This window comes from Acinonyx jubatus, chromosome A1 (genome assembly GCF_027475565.1).
Source record: "Acinonyx jubatus isolate Ajub_Pintada_27869175 chromosome A1, VMU_Ajub_asm_v1.0, whole genome shotgun sequence".
In the NCBI taxonomy this organism is placed as follows: Eukaryota; Metazoa; Chordata; class Mammalia; order Carnivora; family Felidae; genus Acinonyx; species Acinonyx jubatus.
Window position 1 is genome coordinate 227878215 of NC_069380.1, and position 16368 is coordinate 227894582.

Sequence of the window (16368 nt, forward strand, 5' to 3'; positions counted from 1 at the left end):
AAAGTTTTCCTTAACCACACGGATCCTGTTGGGGCCAACGTTGACCAGACCAAGTCATCTGGGGTCATTCTGTCACCCTTGCCAGTGACTTGCTTTGGCACGGGGCATGTAACACAACCCTGGCAGTGAGATATAAACAAAACTCTGTTGGAGGCATCTGGAAATGTTTTCCTGCCCTAGAGAATAGGACACAGACAGGGATTTGCTCCCCCCTCCCAAAGTCTCCCTGTGTTAGTCTTGGCAGCATGAGGGAAAGGTCAACAGCACTTCTGAGAAGCTGGCTCCCCCATCCTGGCCTCTCGGAGCCGCTCAATGAAGCAACTGCATCACGGTGGCCTTCAGAAACATCGTGTTGCAAGAGAAGGCAGCTTCTTCGTCATCGAAGCCCTGTTTCACTGGGTGCTCCGTCAACTGTGCCCAGAAACATCATAGCAGATCCTGGGCTGCCGTGAGAATCAGGCAAACACAAGTGCAAACCATAATTCAGGGACTGGCAAACACTAAAGATTGATCTTTCCCAGGGTTGGCAAGAATGCCCTTGGGAACTTGGTGGAAAGTATAAATTGTTGCGGTTTTTTTCTAAAGGCTCCTCGGCAGCAGCTATGGAAATGTGCGTGTCTTTGACTGAGCAATTGAGTTCTAAGAATCTACCCGTGCATTTCTTCCCCTTCCTTCTCTGCCCCTGCTTTTGGGTGCAGAGGCTGGCCTCCAGAAAGGGCACCTGCCCATTCTCAGCCCTGAGGTCTCTGGTGTGGCTCAGCAGGGGCTGCGGCAGAAGGAGAGACGGGGGTCCTCACCCCTGCCTCCCACCCCCCCCCCCCCACCCCACAGACTGCCAGCTTCCCCTTCGCAGTGTCAGGTGAATGAACTGAGGGGCAGGCCTCTGCCTGGGTCAGTCTCCCGGGGTCCCGCCTCTGCAGACAGTCCCCTTACAATTCCTCACTCCAGCCATCTGACAACACCTGTTGCTCAATACACCCTCTTCAGAAACGCACCCCCAGGGCCGCCTGGGTGGCTTCACCAGTTTAGCATCTGACTTCAGCTCAGGTCGTGATCTCACCGGTCCAGAGTTCAAGCCCCGCATCGGGCTTGCGGCCGTCAGCACAGAGCCTGCTTCAGATCCTCTGTCCCCCTCCCTCTCCCTGCCCCTCCCTGCTCATGCTCTCTCTCTCTCAAAAATAAACATTAAAATATATATATATATATATATTTTTTAATGCGCCCCCAGACACAAATGACTTCACTACAGCACTGTCTGTAACAGGCTAGTTTAGACCCCACGTGCACTACACTCAAAGTTTGGGAGGCTGGATTCTGTGTGCTTTGGCTCACTATGGGTAGCCCTTGGATGTCAAGTAATTGCTAAATAAATATTTGTTTTAAGAGCGGATCTGCTAGAGAATGGGTGAGTTACAGTTTCCTGAACTGCCTCACAGTTACTGGACACGGGGGACACGGCCGTGGACGCACAATCGTACTCAGGAGTGTGCTGCAATGAGAGCAAGGTAAGTCTTGGGTCCATGGGTCGATGTGAAGAGATCTCCTGGATCTACAAAGTGGAAAAAATTAAAGCCAACGTCTCTATGGAATTATCCTACGCACGTAAATAAAACGCACACGCACACACGTGAGGGTCTGAAAGGGAGACGCTGAGGTCTGGAAGTGTAGGCGGCTGGTCGATTTGTGAGATAGAGAATGTGAGAGAGGGGAACACGACCTTTTTAAGAAAAAAAAAAAAAGAATACTTCCGTGGTGATTTTCTACTGTAAGCACGTATCACTAGGCATCTTTTGGAATTAAGAACTCACCAAATAAATAAAACTGGTTATGCAATTGGGGTAAAATGGGACACGACCATGTCTCAGCTGAAACCTCAAATAGCCGCTTTCCTAAAACAGCGGGGAAAGGCACGAACAGATTCTCCGCTGCTTTCCTTTATTCTCGCTTTAATGACGCCTCTGCGTCCCTCTGACATCTCACCGGGCCGCGTGGCTTCCCCAGCCTTGAATGCCCACCGAGAGACGTCCCCAGTCACTGCAAGCTATGACAGCCTCCACGACCTCAATTCCCTGGGGCGCCTGGGTGGCTCAGTCAGTTAAGCATCTGGGTCATGATCTCGCGGTTTGGGGGTTCGAGCCTCGCATCGGGCTCTGTGCTGATAGCTCAGAGGCCGGAGCCTGCTTCAGATTCTGTGTCTCCCTCTCTCTGCCCTTCTCCCCGTGGGATCCCCAGACCAGCAGCAGCAGCAGCAGCAGCAGCAGCATGGGCTGGGAACTTAGTGAGATGCACATTCTCAGGCCCCTCCCCAGACTTTTTCAATCTGAAACTCTGGGGGCAGAGCTAGGCAATCCTTGTTTTAACCAAACCTGCATCAAAACACAGATTACCCACCCCGGGCTGGTGATGAGAACCAGGCTGTGTTGTAAGGTCCCAATGTTCACAGGGAGAGGGGCAACCCCTGGAGGTCCCGTCACCACCTTCAGACACAAATTAGGGAAAAATCACTTTCCTCCTTTGAGGCAATTAAGACAAACAAGGAAATGCTTTTCAGTCAGATTTTTTAAGGTGGCAAAAAAGCCCCTCCCTCCCAGCACCCCCCAAACTAGTCAGTTCTAAAGCAGGCTTGGGGCGGATGTCCCAGGCGTCAGAGCCCAGGAACAGGGAGGGGGAGCCAGGTGGAGAAGAGGGTGGGGCCGGAGAAGTGGCCTCATTCCCAGCTTGAGCAACTCAGTAAGCAAGTTAAGGATCACGGACACCAGCAGAAAGAGAAAACTTAAAAACAAGGAAAGCGGGGCCCCTGGGTGGCTCAGTTGAGCGTCCAACTCTTGATTTTGGCTCAGGTCATGATTTCATGGACCAGGAGATCAAGCCCCCGTGTCGGGCTCTGTGCCAACAGCTCCGAGACTGCTTGAGATCCTCTCTCTCCCTCTCTGCCCCTCCCCTGCTCATTTTCTCTCTCTCCCTCACTCTCTCTGTCCAACCAAATAAATAAACATTAAAAAAAAAAAAACAAGAAAAGAAAATAGATTATAATGATATACCTATTGTTTAAGAAGATAGAAGAAAAGCCACGTACACATCAAATTAACCACGGCTACCTCCAGACAACAGAGCTGGAGCCCTGGGAGTGAGGAAGGAGCTAGGAGATTTTCACCCTGAACTCTACTGGCTTTCTGTGTTGACCTTTAGCTGCTTATGTGGTTTTCCTCCGAACACTGTGTGTTCTATTTTATACTCAACTGAGTGGCACACCCCCAGTGCCAGGCGGAGAAAGCGCCCAGGACAGCCATCCTGCTGGACCACCCAGTCTGGGCCACGGCCCGGGCACCTGCCCACTACTCATCTACCCGTGGTGCCCATGTAACTAAATACACCCCGGCCATGCTTGGATCATCCCTAGTGATGTAACCACGCTGCAACCTGACCCAAGCCGAGGAGAGGCTCCAGCAGGGACCCCCAGCTCTCTTGAGGTCAGAGTGGGGGGCCATGAACACACGAGTCTTGTCCCCTTCCCTGCCTCCCACGGGTGACCAAAGGAGTAGAGAGAAGGCAGCAGAGCTGTGGGGAACCACAAAGGGACCGCTGGAGGTGGAAACGGATGTGGGACGCAGGGGAGGCCCCAAGCAGCCCATCAAGACCTTGGGAAAGTCAGCAGCGGCCCAAACGAGAAGGGCGGGGCCAGAAAGAAAGGTGGGCTGGGGGGGAGGGGGGCACCTAGACCCACCCAGCACACGAGGCCGGACAGGAAGTCCCTGGTGGTCCCAGCACAGAGCGAGCACACGACAGTGGGGGCTCGTCCTCATAACACAGGCTGCTGCCCCACCACGCGCAGCCTGGAAATGAAACCACAGGGACGAACCAGGGCTGCGTGTAGCCCCCGATTCCTCCGCCTGTACTGCAGGGCCATGGGCCCTGAGCCTAGGCTCAGCAGTCCCCCCTTTGCTGGGCCTCTCTCTAACCCTGCGAGGGCCTACGTCATCTTCGACTTAAAATACATCAATTCAGGAAAAGCACGGTCCCTGCATAAGGATGGGTGTTACAGAATGAATGTTCATGTCCCCCCCCCCCACAATTCATATGTTGAAACCCCAAGACCCAGTGTGACTACATTTGGAGATAGGGCCATTGTGGAAATAATTAAAGTTCCATGTGGTCACAGGGGAGCCCTGATCCAATTGGACAGGTGTCCTTGTAAAAGGAGACGCCACGGGGCGGCTGGCTGGCTCAGTCAGTTGAGCGTCCGACTCTTGATTTGGGCTCAGGTCATGATCTCAGGGTCATGGGATCAAGCCCCGAGTCGAGCTCTGTGCTGAGCACGAAGCCTTCATAGGATTCTCTCTCTCCCTCTGCCTCTCTCCCCTGCTCGCTCGCTCTCTCTCTCTCAAAATGAGTAAACAAACAAGTAAATAAATAGGAGGAGACACCAGAGACCTCACGCTCTCTCTCCACGGAGTGAGGACACAGCAGGGAGGCACCATGTACAAGAAGCCAGGAAGAGAGTCCTTACCAGGAACCAAATCCCCTGACATCTTGATCCTGGATTCCCAGCCTCCAGAACTCGGAGAAACAAATTTCTGTTGTTTAATCTCCAACTCCAGTTTCTGGGACTTTTGTTACAGACGGCTGAACAGACTGACCCTACACATGTTCAAGACGAATAAAGTAAATGTAACCCAGTGAATGGCAGAAAATAAACTACTGAAGTAATATGCAGAATTTACCCAGTGCTTAAAAGGGTAGGGAAAAGAAAAAAAAGGGAGAGAAAGCGGTGACGCAGGACCAGGTGACTTATTCTCCCCTTAAGAGGGAATCTCAGGAAGAAAGAACAAAACAAGGCAGGTAGTGTTTCAAAGAGATTAACAGAAAAGTGTTTCCTGCAGTAAAAATATACCTAATACAAGTCAAAACGAGCACAGAGAGGAGCTGAGAGGTAGGATAGTTGGGGAGGGGGTGTTCTCAATGTCAAGGATGAGGTGGGAGGTATTTCCAAGTCTCAGCAATACCCAGGTATCAACAAAGACACAAACACAGGCTGGACTCCCACTGATTCCCCTGCAACACTCAATGAGGGAAAAAAAGGGCAAAGGGCAGATTGTTGCTCTTATGTGAACACAAAATTTATTTTCTTTTTTCAATTAAAAAATTTTTTTGGATGTTTATTTTTGAGAGAGAGAGAGTGCACACACAAGTGTGAGCGGGGGAGGAGCAGAGAGGGAGACACAGAATCCGAAGCAGGCTCCAGGCTCTGAGCTGTCAGCACAGAGCCCCACGTGGGGCTCAAACCCACAGACCACGAGATCATGACCCGAGCCGAAGTCGGACGCCTATCTGACTGAGCCACCCAGACGTCCCAATGCGACATTTTGAAAAGGCAAGAATTCAGAAGGTGTCTCACGGGTATTAAACCACAACCAAAATCCTTAACACACACAGAGTTCTTGCCAATCAGCAAGAAAGGAAATCTCTTCCTACTGCACGTTCTCCTAGTGTTCACTCCTGGTCTGTGCCGTGGGCCCCACTCTCCACCCACCCCTGACGCCCCGATCTGTCCCCCATGGGAGCACTGGAGTTTGGAGCTCCAGACCGTCCACCTGCCGTGGGGACCTCTTACACGTGTCACGTCTCAAAGGCCTGCGCGCCAGATGGGGCCGGTGCTTCCCCACCTGCTGCTCTCCGTGTACCCCTTTGCATCAGTCATCCCCTGTCCCGAGGCTAGAGGCCATCCCAGCTGCCACCTCCCCTCCACCATCCACATCACACGTCACTTTCCGCCAGGCAGCTTTTTTGCTCCTTCTCTGCCTCTGAAACCGCTTCTGGACTCCCAGGATTGGTCAGCCCCTGGCGTCACACACCCGGCCTCATGGCACCCAAACGGATTTGGTACCTAGACCCTTAATGATCTGGTCCCCATCTCCTCACCGGGCCACCCCTCACCTCTCCTAGTCACACTCAATCCTACTGCCACATACAGTGCCTGAGTAGGGCTCCCTCTCAGTTCCTTGGCACTCAGTTCAAGCCCCCCTCTTGCACGACCCCTATCCTGAACCCCCAGGCCCATTCCGCCCACACCACCCAGTGCACCTGCCGTCAGGGCTCCATCGGATGCCTACCGAGCTGGAGAATTACTTGAGGGCAGAACTGCCCTTGACTTTGGCATCCCTGGTTCCCGGCCAGGGGGAGGGGTTGAATAAGGAGCCTCGATCACTGAGTGCCTCACGAGAGCCTCTTACACCTTTGCCGTTCAGGACACTGTGGACCTGGGCTTTACAAAGCGTGGGGTGCCTCTACGAGGGCAAAGCTTCATACCCTGAAACCTGCTGAGGCGAACGGGTGTTCGCACAGCCTGGCCCCTACGTTTGGGGAATTCTCTGCTCACCCACCTCGACCGAAAAGCAGCGTGTACAGACTACTTCCTGCTACATTACGGGGTATGGAACTGCCAGATGCTGGCTTTGCGGGCTCCCTGGGCCCCCTGGGTCCGAGTCACCCACGCTGGCTCTGACCCAGGCGCTCGTGATGCAAAATATGGGACTGAGCGGTCTCGCTACGGTGGTAGCAGCAGACGCTGTGTTTCCAGAATCAATGTGCGGCATGGCTTGGGGCATCTCTGCCAGCCTCCCAGCCCCGAGCCCGACACTCGGCAGCTCCCAGCGACACGGTGAGGGGCCCTACATTCCTGTAATAAGCGAACGCCTTTTCTTCCTGACTCAGCGGGAAGCGGCTTCTTTGCGACTGACAGCCCGACTGATGAAACAGATTACTCTCGGAAGCCAAGAGTTTGGCTCTTGGCCACAAAGTGGCCACAAAGTGGTCAAGTGACAAACCCACTCAAGGCCACAGTTACAAATGACGCGTGGTTCTGAAGGGATGAGCACAGCTTTGCGTCTGTCTCCCACAAATGATGCTAGAAGAGGACAGCCACAAGGCACTTGGCGGTGTGGGCAGAAGTGCCACTCCTGGCAATGACCGTCTTGGGCCGGAGGACACTCAGTGGGACGCACACCGGCCAAGCTGTCTCCCCAACAGTCCTGCCTCGTTGCCCTGACACACCCTCAGCAGGCGTCTTCACGCTGCAGGCAAGTGTCAGGTGACCTTGTAAATACGCCGATTTGATACAGTAACTCTCACTTGTGTCTCTTTCAGCTAGGAGTCCACCAGCCTCTCCCGGCCCCCAGCTCCAAGCACCGGGTGGGGCGCGAGGCTCTAGGTGAAGGATGACAAGGCCGGGTGGCCGAAGCAGCGTCACGTTCGGGCGTCAGGGTGAGGTCCGCCCAGCGCTGAGCTCTGCACAAGTAAACTCTGCATCATCCCGAATGCACTACGATGATGTGTTTGCATTCTGAGCAGCAGTTTCTCGCACCTCTTACTCGGAGAACGGATTTCTGATCAATTCCCGTCTTTACAATAATCTCGCCAGCTGAGTGCATGTGCGGGGGGGGGGGGGGGGGGGGGGCCTCAACCCCACCACCGGGTAGCTGCTCCCCAGCCTCGGCTCTGGGAGGGAAGAGCTGGGTCTTACCTGCCTGCGCAGCCGTGATTAGGGCCGTGTTCCCCTCGCTGTCCTGCCAGTTGACGTCAACGTGGGGGCACTCTGCTAAGACCACAACAGTATCCACAAAGCCGTGGTAGCAGGCGACAATGAGGCCGGTCTAGAAGTGAAGAGGGAAGCGGGTCAGAGGGGCAGAGCCCAAGCATCACCCCTGCAGGCCCCGTGTGTGTGTGTGTGTGTGTGTGTGTGTGTGTGTGTGTGTGTGTACCGTCCCCTGGGGGCAGGGAGGGGGGTGCTGGGCGAGCAGTGGTGGGAACAGAGAACCCTGAGTCCAGGTTCTGGGCGGCAGCTTAGAACAAGCCAGCCATGTTCTCGTCCTCCAGCGTTAATATCGAGCGCTGACCGCGAGGGAGGCACAGTGCCTGGAAAACACCAGGGACCCAAGACTCCGGCCCTACGTGGTTCGCCTTCTAGCGGGAGGAAAAACAGCAAACCCTACACCTAACATACGGGTAATGACGGTTAGAAGGTAGATTAGGGTAAGAGAGGCTGTGAGCGCAGGGGGGACGTGGCTCAGTCTCAGGTAGGATGCTCAGAGGTCGGGGGCGGGGGCCTCCCTGGGAAGACGTCATTGGACACAGACGGGAAGGAGGTGAGGGAAGGGGGCCGTGGAGGGGGAACATCCAGCTGGGAGGCCCGCAGGCTGGAGCAGTGAGAACCAGAAGGAGGAAGTCAAGGACGCATCAGGACCACAGAGGCCACCGCACAAGTGCTCAGACCGAGTACCAGCATCCCGGCCGGCCGCTGGATGGAGATACACTAGGAGACCAGAGTGGAAGTGGGGAGACCAGTTGGGAGGGGGTGTGTAATAAAAATTAAATGATTTGGCTTTTGTCCCCAGTTCCTGGTGCACAGCTCTTAAAACCCTCAGAAACGACTGTTTCCTACACGCAGAAGAGATGACGCACATCAGGGACAGGGTGCTGGTAGCTTCCAAATGGGGGCCAGTCTCTAGAAAGACCACCCACCATGTACGTTGGAGGTCGGATCTCGCCGCTGCTCTGTATCACCCAATCCTACCTCTGTGGGGGGAGCAGGGCTGCAGACCAAGTGTCATCACCCGGTAGCCAATGACTGGACGGCTAGAGCAAACCATGTCTGCTTAACGTAAGTTTCATAAAAACTCCTGAACGACAGGGTTTGGGGAGCTTCCGGGTGGGTGGACACATCGAGGGGCTGGGGTGCTGGGTGGGTGGCACACCAGGAAGGGCATGCGATCTCTACACCCTTTCCCACACCCTGCCCCGAGCACCTCTTCCATTCGGCTGTTTCCGACTTTCACCCTTTATGATAAGCCAGGGATAGTCAGTCAAGGGCCTTCCTGAGTTCTGGGAGTTATTCCAGCAAATTATCGAACATGAAGGTGGAGGGCGGGGGAATCCCCAAATTTTATGGCCCGTGGGTGGACACCGGAGTCTGAAAGTGGGGGCAGTCTTGTGGGCCTGCGCCCAAAACCTGTGGGGTCTGTGCTAACTCTATGTCAGAATTAATTGTTGGAGACCCTGTTGGGGTCAGAGAGCTGGAGAACTGGGATGGAGAAACGACACGGATCCGGTGTCAGAAAAAAGACGTCCCAGGGGATTCCCGCGCATGCTGGGCAAGCGGTGACGGCGGTCATCCGTGAGCCAGGAAGCATGCCCCCACCAGAACCCGGCCGTGCCGGCACCCTGGTCTCAGATGGCCAAGGCTCCGGAACCGTGACAAACAAATTCCCGCTGTTGACAAGCCATCCACTTTACAGGGCTTTGCTATGGCAGCGGCTGGGCTGAGCTGACCCAACGCTGCGTAACAAAGGAAAACGATCGAAGGCTCCTCACACACGTGGATTCAGCGGCATGTGCAAAAACTCAGCCCAGGGAAAGACGTGTCAATCCGGAGTTAATGATCGCATGATCTGAGCCCCGCCAGCCACACACAACCACCCCACGGGGGATGCAGAGCTTGAGTCTGGAGCCACCCCGCGGTGACCCAGCTCTACTGTTGCCAGACTTTTAACAAGAATGCACTTCTTCATGGAACAAGGAGAAGGCACGGGCGCTCCCACCGGCTGGCCTCGATAAGGTCCTGGTTGCTGCTGTCCCAAAAGAGAAGAGCAAATCACAAATGTCAGAATCTTTCGTCTTAGGGACTACCACAGCTTTTTTAAGCACTGACACCCGTTCTGCAATGCCAGGATCTCTATAATGCTGGGACTATAAGAAAGGCTATTTAATATGCCCCGGCTTATTACATTCTTTGCACTAAGTCATTCTGTCTACAGAGTGAAACGTTTCACAATAATTTTAAAGAGAAGAGAGAGCCTGGGTGGCTCAGTCGGTGAAGCATCTGACTTCGGCTCAGGTCATGATCTCACGGTTCGTGAGTTCAAGCCCCGCATCAGGCTCTACAGCTCAGAGCCTGGAGCCTGCTTCGGATTCCGTGTCTCCCTCTCTCTCTGCCCCTCCGCAGCTCTCTCTCTCTCTCTCTCTCTCTCTCAAAAATAAATAAACATTTTTTTTTAAAAAGCCAGATAAATATTAACCACTTGCTCTAATGACAGAAGCCCATTTGTGGATGGTTCCTAAAGCCACATATAGGATTTTTTTTTAATTATAAGCAAACTGTCCATGAGAATAAAATAATATTATTAAGAAAAAAAATAAGTAAACTACCTACAAGTGGAAGTTCCCATTTGGACATCAGCAGGAAATTCTAGTCCCTCCAAATAGAACCTTAATTTTGAAGCCAACACACCACAGAAAAGCTGGAAGGACAACAACAAAATGGGTTGAGATGCATCTGCTTGAAAATTGTAAGGGTTGGTACATGGAAAAAAACCAAATAAACAAATGCAGACCCCATTCCTTGCAGGAAGAAATGAGGATCTAACACCAGGATATTAGCAGCATCATTTATCATGTTGACAAATAAAGAGGGGGAGGCAGGAAGAAGAAAGGTGATCAACACACACACACAAACATCCAGAAAATGCGCAGGAAACATCTAGATGAATTACACCAATGTATTAATGCCCTCTGTAGAAGGAATGGGAATAGAGTGCATGTGATGGTTAAGTTGATGTGTCATAAATTTACATTGTACCCAGGGATCTGGTCAAACATTATTCTAGGTATTTCTGTGAAGGAGGTTTTTTGTTTTTTGGGGTTTTTCGTTTGTTTGTTTCTTTGTTTTTAATGAGACTAACATTTAAACACACAAATATACACACATCTACATAGTTATATGTAATTGTTATATAATTATATATAGCTAAATAGATATACATCTGTGTATGTGTGTATCTAGCTATAAATACATATAGAGAGACATGCATAGATATATAGAGATCTCCAGGTACACACAGAGATTCTGTTGGTCTATTTCTCTGGAGACTCCAGAATAATTCAAGGTAGGTGTGGGAAAGGAACACTTTGAAAGAACTGCTCTTTATTCTTTACTTTTCTGCACAGTTCACATTCTTTATTTTATTTTGTTTACATTTATTCTTTATTTACTTTTAAGAGAGAAAGAGAGCACGAGCAGGGGAGGGACAGAGAGAGAAGGAGACAGAGAATCCCAAGCAGGCTCTGTGCTGTCAGCATAGAGCCCGATGCTGGGCTCAAACCCACAAACCATGAGGTCATGACCTGAGCCAAAATCAAGAGTTGAACATTTAACATTTAACCAACTGAGCCACCCAGGCACCCCCCCTCCCTTTTTTTGTTATGTTTGTACAGCTCACATTCTTTAAAACAAAGTTGTATTTGTGAGGAACTTACACGATTTTAATTCACAATGAAAAACAAGTACAAGTAATGATGTTTACATTCATAACATTCTCATTAGGAAATACAGTTTTATAACCACCACTGTAAACAGTCAAGGAAAGAACCATCTGTGAGGAGGGGAGGAGGGGCAGCGGGCAGACGAAGCAGGAGATGACAAACAGCCAAGTGAAGAGACCGGGACACCAAGAAGCCCATAGAAATCCCACAGCCATATAGTACAAAAGTAGGTACAGTAATTATCCTGATCATCCAGAAAGAAAAGGGTATTGCCCACGTTCTGATGAGAGAACAAAATTCCATCATTCATAGTACAACCGTTTGAAGTTTGGTACCAAGAGAATTAGCTAGAGTTACTCGAAAACCCATGTCTATAAAACACCTCTCTCCGTTCTCTATCACGATACCACCGGCAGGAAGCAGGAAATGTTTATGCAGCTTTAGGAAAAAACTTAAGAAACTCAGTCCTCTAAAGATATGCTGTTATTTCTAGAAGATGCCATGAGTTACGGCTAGCATGGGTGTGATTTGTTGGCCATACTGTGTTTGGCACAGTTTCAACAATCTTATTTATGATTAATGGGCGCCATGATGAAAAAGTAAATCCCAGGATGGGAATTTGATCTATGTCGGTCACTGCCGCGTCCTCAGCTCCAAGAACGATGCCGAGCTGTTACGTACTTGTTGAACAAATAAATGAATACTAGGAATTTTAGTAAACAGCTTCTTCCCAGAGAGTAAATGGATGTGGCCTTTGTGCTACCACATTTTGATGGCAAGGACATGGCCAGGACCCTCTGGACAGCGGGCAGTGTCTACCGTCAGCCTTCTGCTGCTCCCACCTTGGCCCATGCCCTTACACACACACTTGGAAGGCAAAAAAATCCAGCAACTACAATCACCCTCACATTGCCTGAGCTTGCAGGCTTTAAATATTTCTCACCAAACTATCACTTTGTAAAATGTTGCTTTTGTGTTTCGCACCTCGTAAAACATTTGCAGCTTCGGTGAGGAGATGTTTTACTCTAAGAAGCGGTTCCTGCTCCCTTGAGACATGCTCACAATTGGGATGGCTGATTAGGTCAAGGGAGCGGTTGGGGATGGTCAGGAAAATCCATACTCTCGGGGGAAGCGCTGTTTGCACGCCTGGAAGTCTGTCAGACAGACGTTAATAAAACAGATGCTAGGCTGGCCGTCTAGAACTAAAATCACAGCAAAGTGTCCCTTTGTTAACGTCCAAGATGATGTGAATTAAAATCAAGGGCCTAAGAATAGTCCACTGCAGGGTGGAGGTGGGAATCCAGGATAAAAATAAGTCAGACCACTGGTTGCAGCAAAGACAATGGCCCGAGAAAAGAGAGGTCCCTGCAAGGGACGGGTTCCTGGTTCAGCCCCACACAGTAGAGCAGGCACACTCGGACCTGTGCAAGCAGAAGACTGACACAGACGATCTACTCTGAGAGTCTTGTCAAAACACCTCCTTCCCATCTAATCAACCTATTCTCTCAACGAGGTTCCCCAAGGAAGGGGCTGGGTATTCTATAAAAGTCTTCCCCTGACACCAGTCCATTATTTCCATATATTATGGAGAGAAGGTGAGTGATGAAGCGACAAGCCCAGCCCCACAGGCAGGAATGCTTCCCATGCCCGGAACACGGGAGGGGCTTGGGAGAGGTCTGTGCACCTGCACGGCAGGGAATCCTTGACCTGAGCCGTCTTATAGAAACGCCCGATGACGCATGTCAAATGGCACCGCTCCTCTTAAATTCTTCATTAAACTAAGAAACGGTTGTGGCTCGAGGCAAACCCTGCCTGCCTGTGTTAGGGGAGTTGCATGAACTCAACCGCCCAGGCAGCAAACTTCCTCTCTGAAGTGTCTCCCCAAGAAGGCACGTTAGCGTGCAATTTCTAAGATACAACACCTATTTTCCTTTAAAGACACACACTTGTAAGACTTCCTAGGTGTGATTTTTTAGTACCTGGAGCCGGATTACTTCCTCCGATGTGTTGTCAGAAGTTTGGAGGGTAAAGAGATGTCCAGGTCTGGTGGAAAGGGGTTGGGGGTGACCACCTGGCCAGCAGGCAGGTCCCAAGGGCACCTCCCACTGCAGTATGTAACCCCAGCACCTCTCAGAAGGCAGTTCACAGGAACGAGCACCATGGAACATTCCGGGTACAGCGCGTGCAAACACACGCTTCCTGAGGGCCTACTTGTGTCAGGCACAGTTCAACGCTGGGGGATGCAAGGGAACCAGGCAGAAATCAGCATAGCCCCTGACAATCCACTTGTGCACAGACAGCCCCTACACCCAGCAGCAATCTCCGGGATGTATGCAATAGTGTTCCTTGTAGACTAATTCCAAATGCTGAGAAAAGTAAAGTAGAAAGTCAGTAATGTAACAAACACCCTCGTCACTCAGCTACATGAACAAAGGCTAATATTCTGTCATAATGGCTTCACATTCCTGTGAGAAGTCAACATTCCAGAAGGAGCTGGCATTCCTTTTGTATCCTTCCTCCCCAGAGGCAACCAGTTTCTGCGCTCATATGTATCCTGACTTGCCTTTTGAATTTTCATTACCAATGCATGTGTCCATAAGCAATAGGTTAAATATAGAGTTGTTAGTTTGTATTTTAAATATTTACAGAAAAGTTGTATTTCCATGGATATACGAGCACGCACCCTGATTTCCTCGGCGCTAGATGTGAGATGTATCATCTTCAAACATGGGTCTCTCGCTGGTCATTTATACCCCCAAAATGGCAGACACTTAAAGTGGTTCCAAAGCTCCTCAACTGTAAATATGGAGCACTGAGTGAAAACCTTGGTCTGTATCTCCTCACGCACACCAGCTAGAGCTCTACCTTGGAATCGGCATCTAGAAGTCAGGGTTTCTCGACTACAGCACCACTTATATTCAGGCCCTGTAGCCATTTATTGTGAGAGGTGAGCCATGTACTGAAGGATGTTTAACTGCATCCCTGGCCACTACTCACTAAATGCCAATAGCATCCTTCACCCCCAATTAATGACAACCCAAAATGTCTCCAGACATTGCCAAGTACCCCCCAGCCCGGGGAGGGGAGGGCAAAATCATCCCCAGGCAAGAAATACCTATATACATAGGCAGAATCTGCCAAAATTCTCCCCAAAGTGGTTGTAATTACTTAAATGCTGCCACTGGTATATCCAAGTTACAATCTTCATTCTCACCAATATCCAATACTGTAAGCGATACCAACTTTTCTTTTTTTCTTTTTCTTTTTTTTTTAAGTTTACTTATTTATGTTGAAAGGGGGGAGTGGAAGGGGCAGAGAGAGAGAGACAGAAAAATACCAAGCAGGCTCCATGATGCCAGCGTACAGCCCGATATGGGGCTCGAACTCACGAACCATGAGATCAAGACCTGAGCTAAAACCAAGAGTCGGGTGGTCAACTGAATGAGTCACCCAGGTTCCCCCCAACTTTTCTTCTTCACCAATTTTAGCTTGGGTTCCCAACTGCCAGACTGAAGGTCTTCCACACGTTTATTGGTCATCTGCTTTTCCTCTCCAGTGAAGGACTGATTTACACTCTTGGCCATTTCCTACTGGCTTCTCTTCCTTATTGATCAGTCTGAGTTCTTTATAGATGCAGAGTCAGCACTGTCCAAGAGAAATATAACAGGAGCCACAAATATAAGCCACATATTAATTGTAAATGTCCTGGTGGCCGCATTCAGAAAGGCAAAAAGAGACAGGGGATATTCATCTTAAATATGCATTTTACTTAACCGAACATATCCCAAATACGTTACGAGTTTAACACATTATCAACGTTAAAAATTTTGATGAGATATTAATGAGACCTAAGTCTTGACGAGAAGCCCTGAGTCACACTGAAATTGCCAGAAATGAGCTTTTTGCTGCATCTCCTAGAAAGGGGCAAAGGGAATTGTCGTTAACAGTTGTTGACTCAATATTGTCAGCGCTGTCAATAATAAGGTGAACGCACTGAGAGTCTAGCAGAAAAACAAGTGGTTGGAAGCTTGCCACCTAGGGTGTTTTGCTATCCCAAGTAACCCTCAGCATTCCTCAAAATGTCCTGATGGGGGCACCTGGGTGGCTCAGTCAGTTGAGCGTCCGACTTCAGCTCGGGTCATGATCTCGCGGTCCGTGAGTTCGAGCCCCGCGTCAGGCTCTGTGTGGACAGCTCGGAGCCTGGAGCCTGCTTGGGATTCTGTGTCTCCCTTCCACCCTGCTCCTCCCCTGTTTGCACTCTGTCTCTCTCTCCCCCAAAATAAACAAACATTTAAAAAATAAAATAAAAACACAAAACGTCCTGATGGGCATCTTTCATCCTCTTTTCCTGTCATCTACATGCGGAGGGCCCACACTCACTCACGTGTGGGTGACAGTCCATGAGGGAATTGGTAAGGTACACAATAAAACCTTGAAAAACAAAACAAAACACAAAACAAGGGCAATCCAGTTGTGGGAGTCCCTGGAGCTGTCCCCACACTGTCTCCTCGTCTTGCCAGAACCATTTTGGTAGAACTGCATGCACCCATGGTTCTAGAAGTCCGACTCAACCGATCTTGCTTTAGGTAACAAGGCGTAAGTGAAATGCATTTGTTACTTCCAGACAGAAGTTTCAGGACACAGGGCATCAGGGGCCACATCCCCTTCTTTCTGTGTTGACGCTCCCTGAAATTCAGAGATGGGACGTCTCTCAGCCTGGGCCCAGGCGAGGGCTTGGAGAGCTGAGTCCCACCGCCACCTCCAGCCAACCCACAAGAGCACGAATGAGCGAATGAGAACCGAATCTTTGTTATTTTAATTTTTTTAACGTTATTTTTTTGAGAGAGAGACAGAGAGCCCGTGCCTGCGAGTGGGGAGGGGGGGGGGGGAGGGCAGAGAGAGAGGGAGACACAGAACTCGAAGCAGGCTGAGAGCACAGAGCCCGACACAGGGCTCGAACTCATGAACCATGAGATCATGACCTGAGCTGAAGTCAGACACTTAACCAACTGAGCCACCCGGGTGCCCCGAACCTTTGTTATTTTAAATCCCAGA

General features: G+C 50.6%; 1 protein-coding gene across 2 annotated transcripts in view; it reads right to left on the reverse strand.

Annotated features, from left to right (window-relative positions):
- ANKRD33B (ankyrin repeat domain 33B) overlaps positions 1–16368 on the reverse strand; it is an 80329-nt gene that overhangs the window by 25055 nt on the left and 38906 nt on the right. For both annotated transcript variants that reach the window (XM_053202108.1, XM_053202104.1), the window contains exon 2: positions 7520–7649. In XM_053202108.1, the coding sequence (XP_053058083.1) occupies positions 7520–7649 (130 nt within the window). The remainder of the gene's footprint in view (positions 1–7519; positions 7650–16368) is intronic.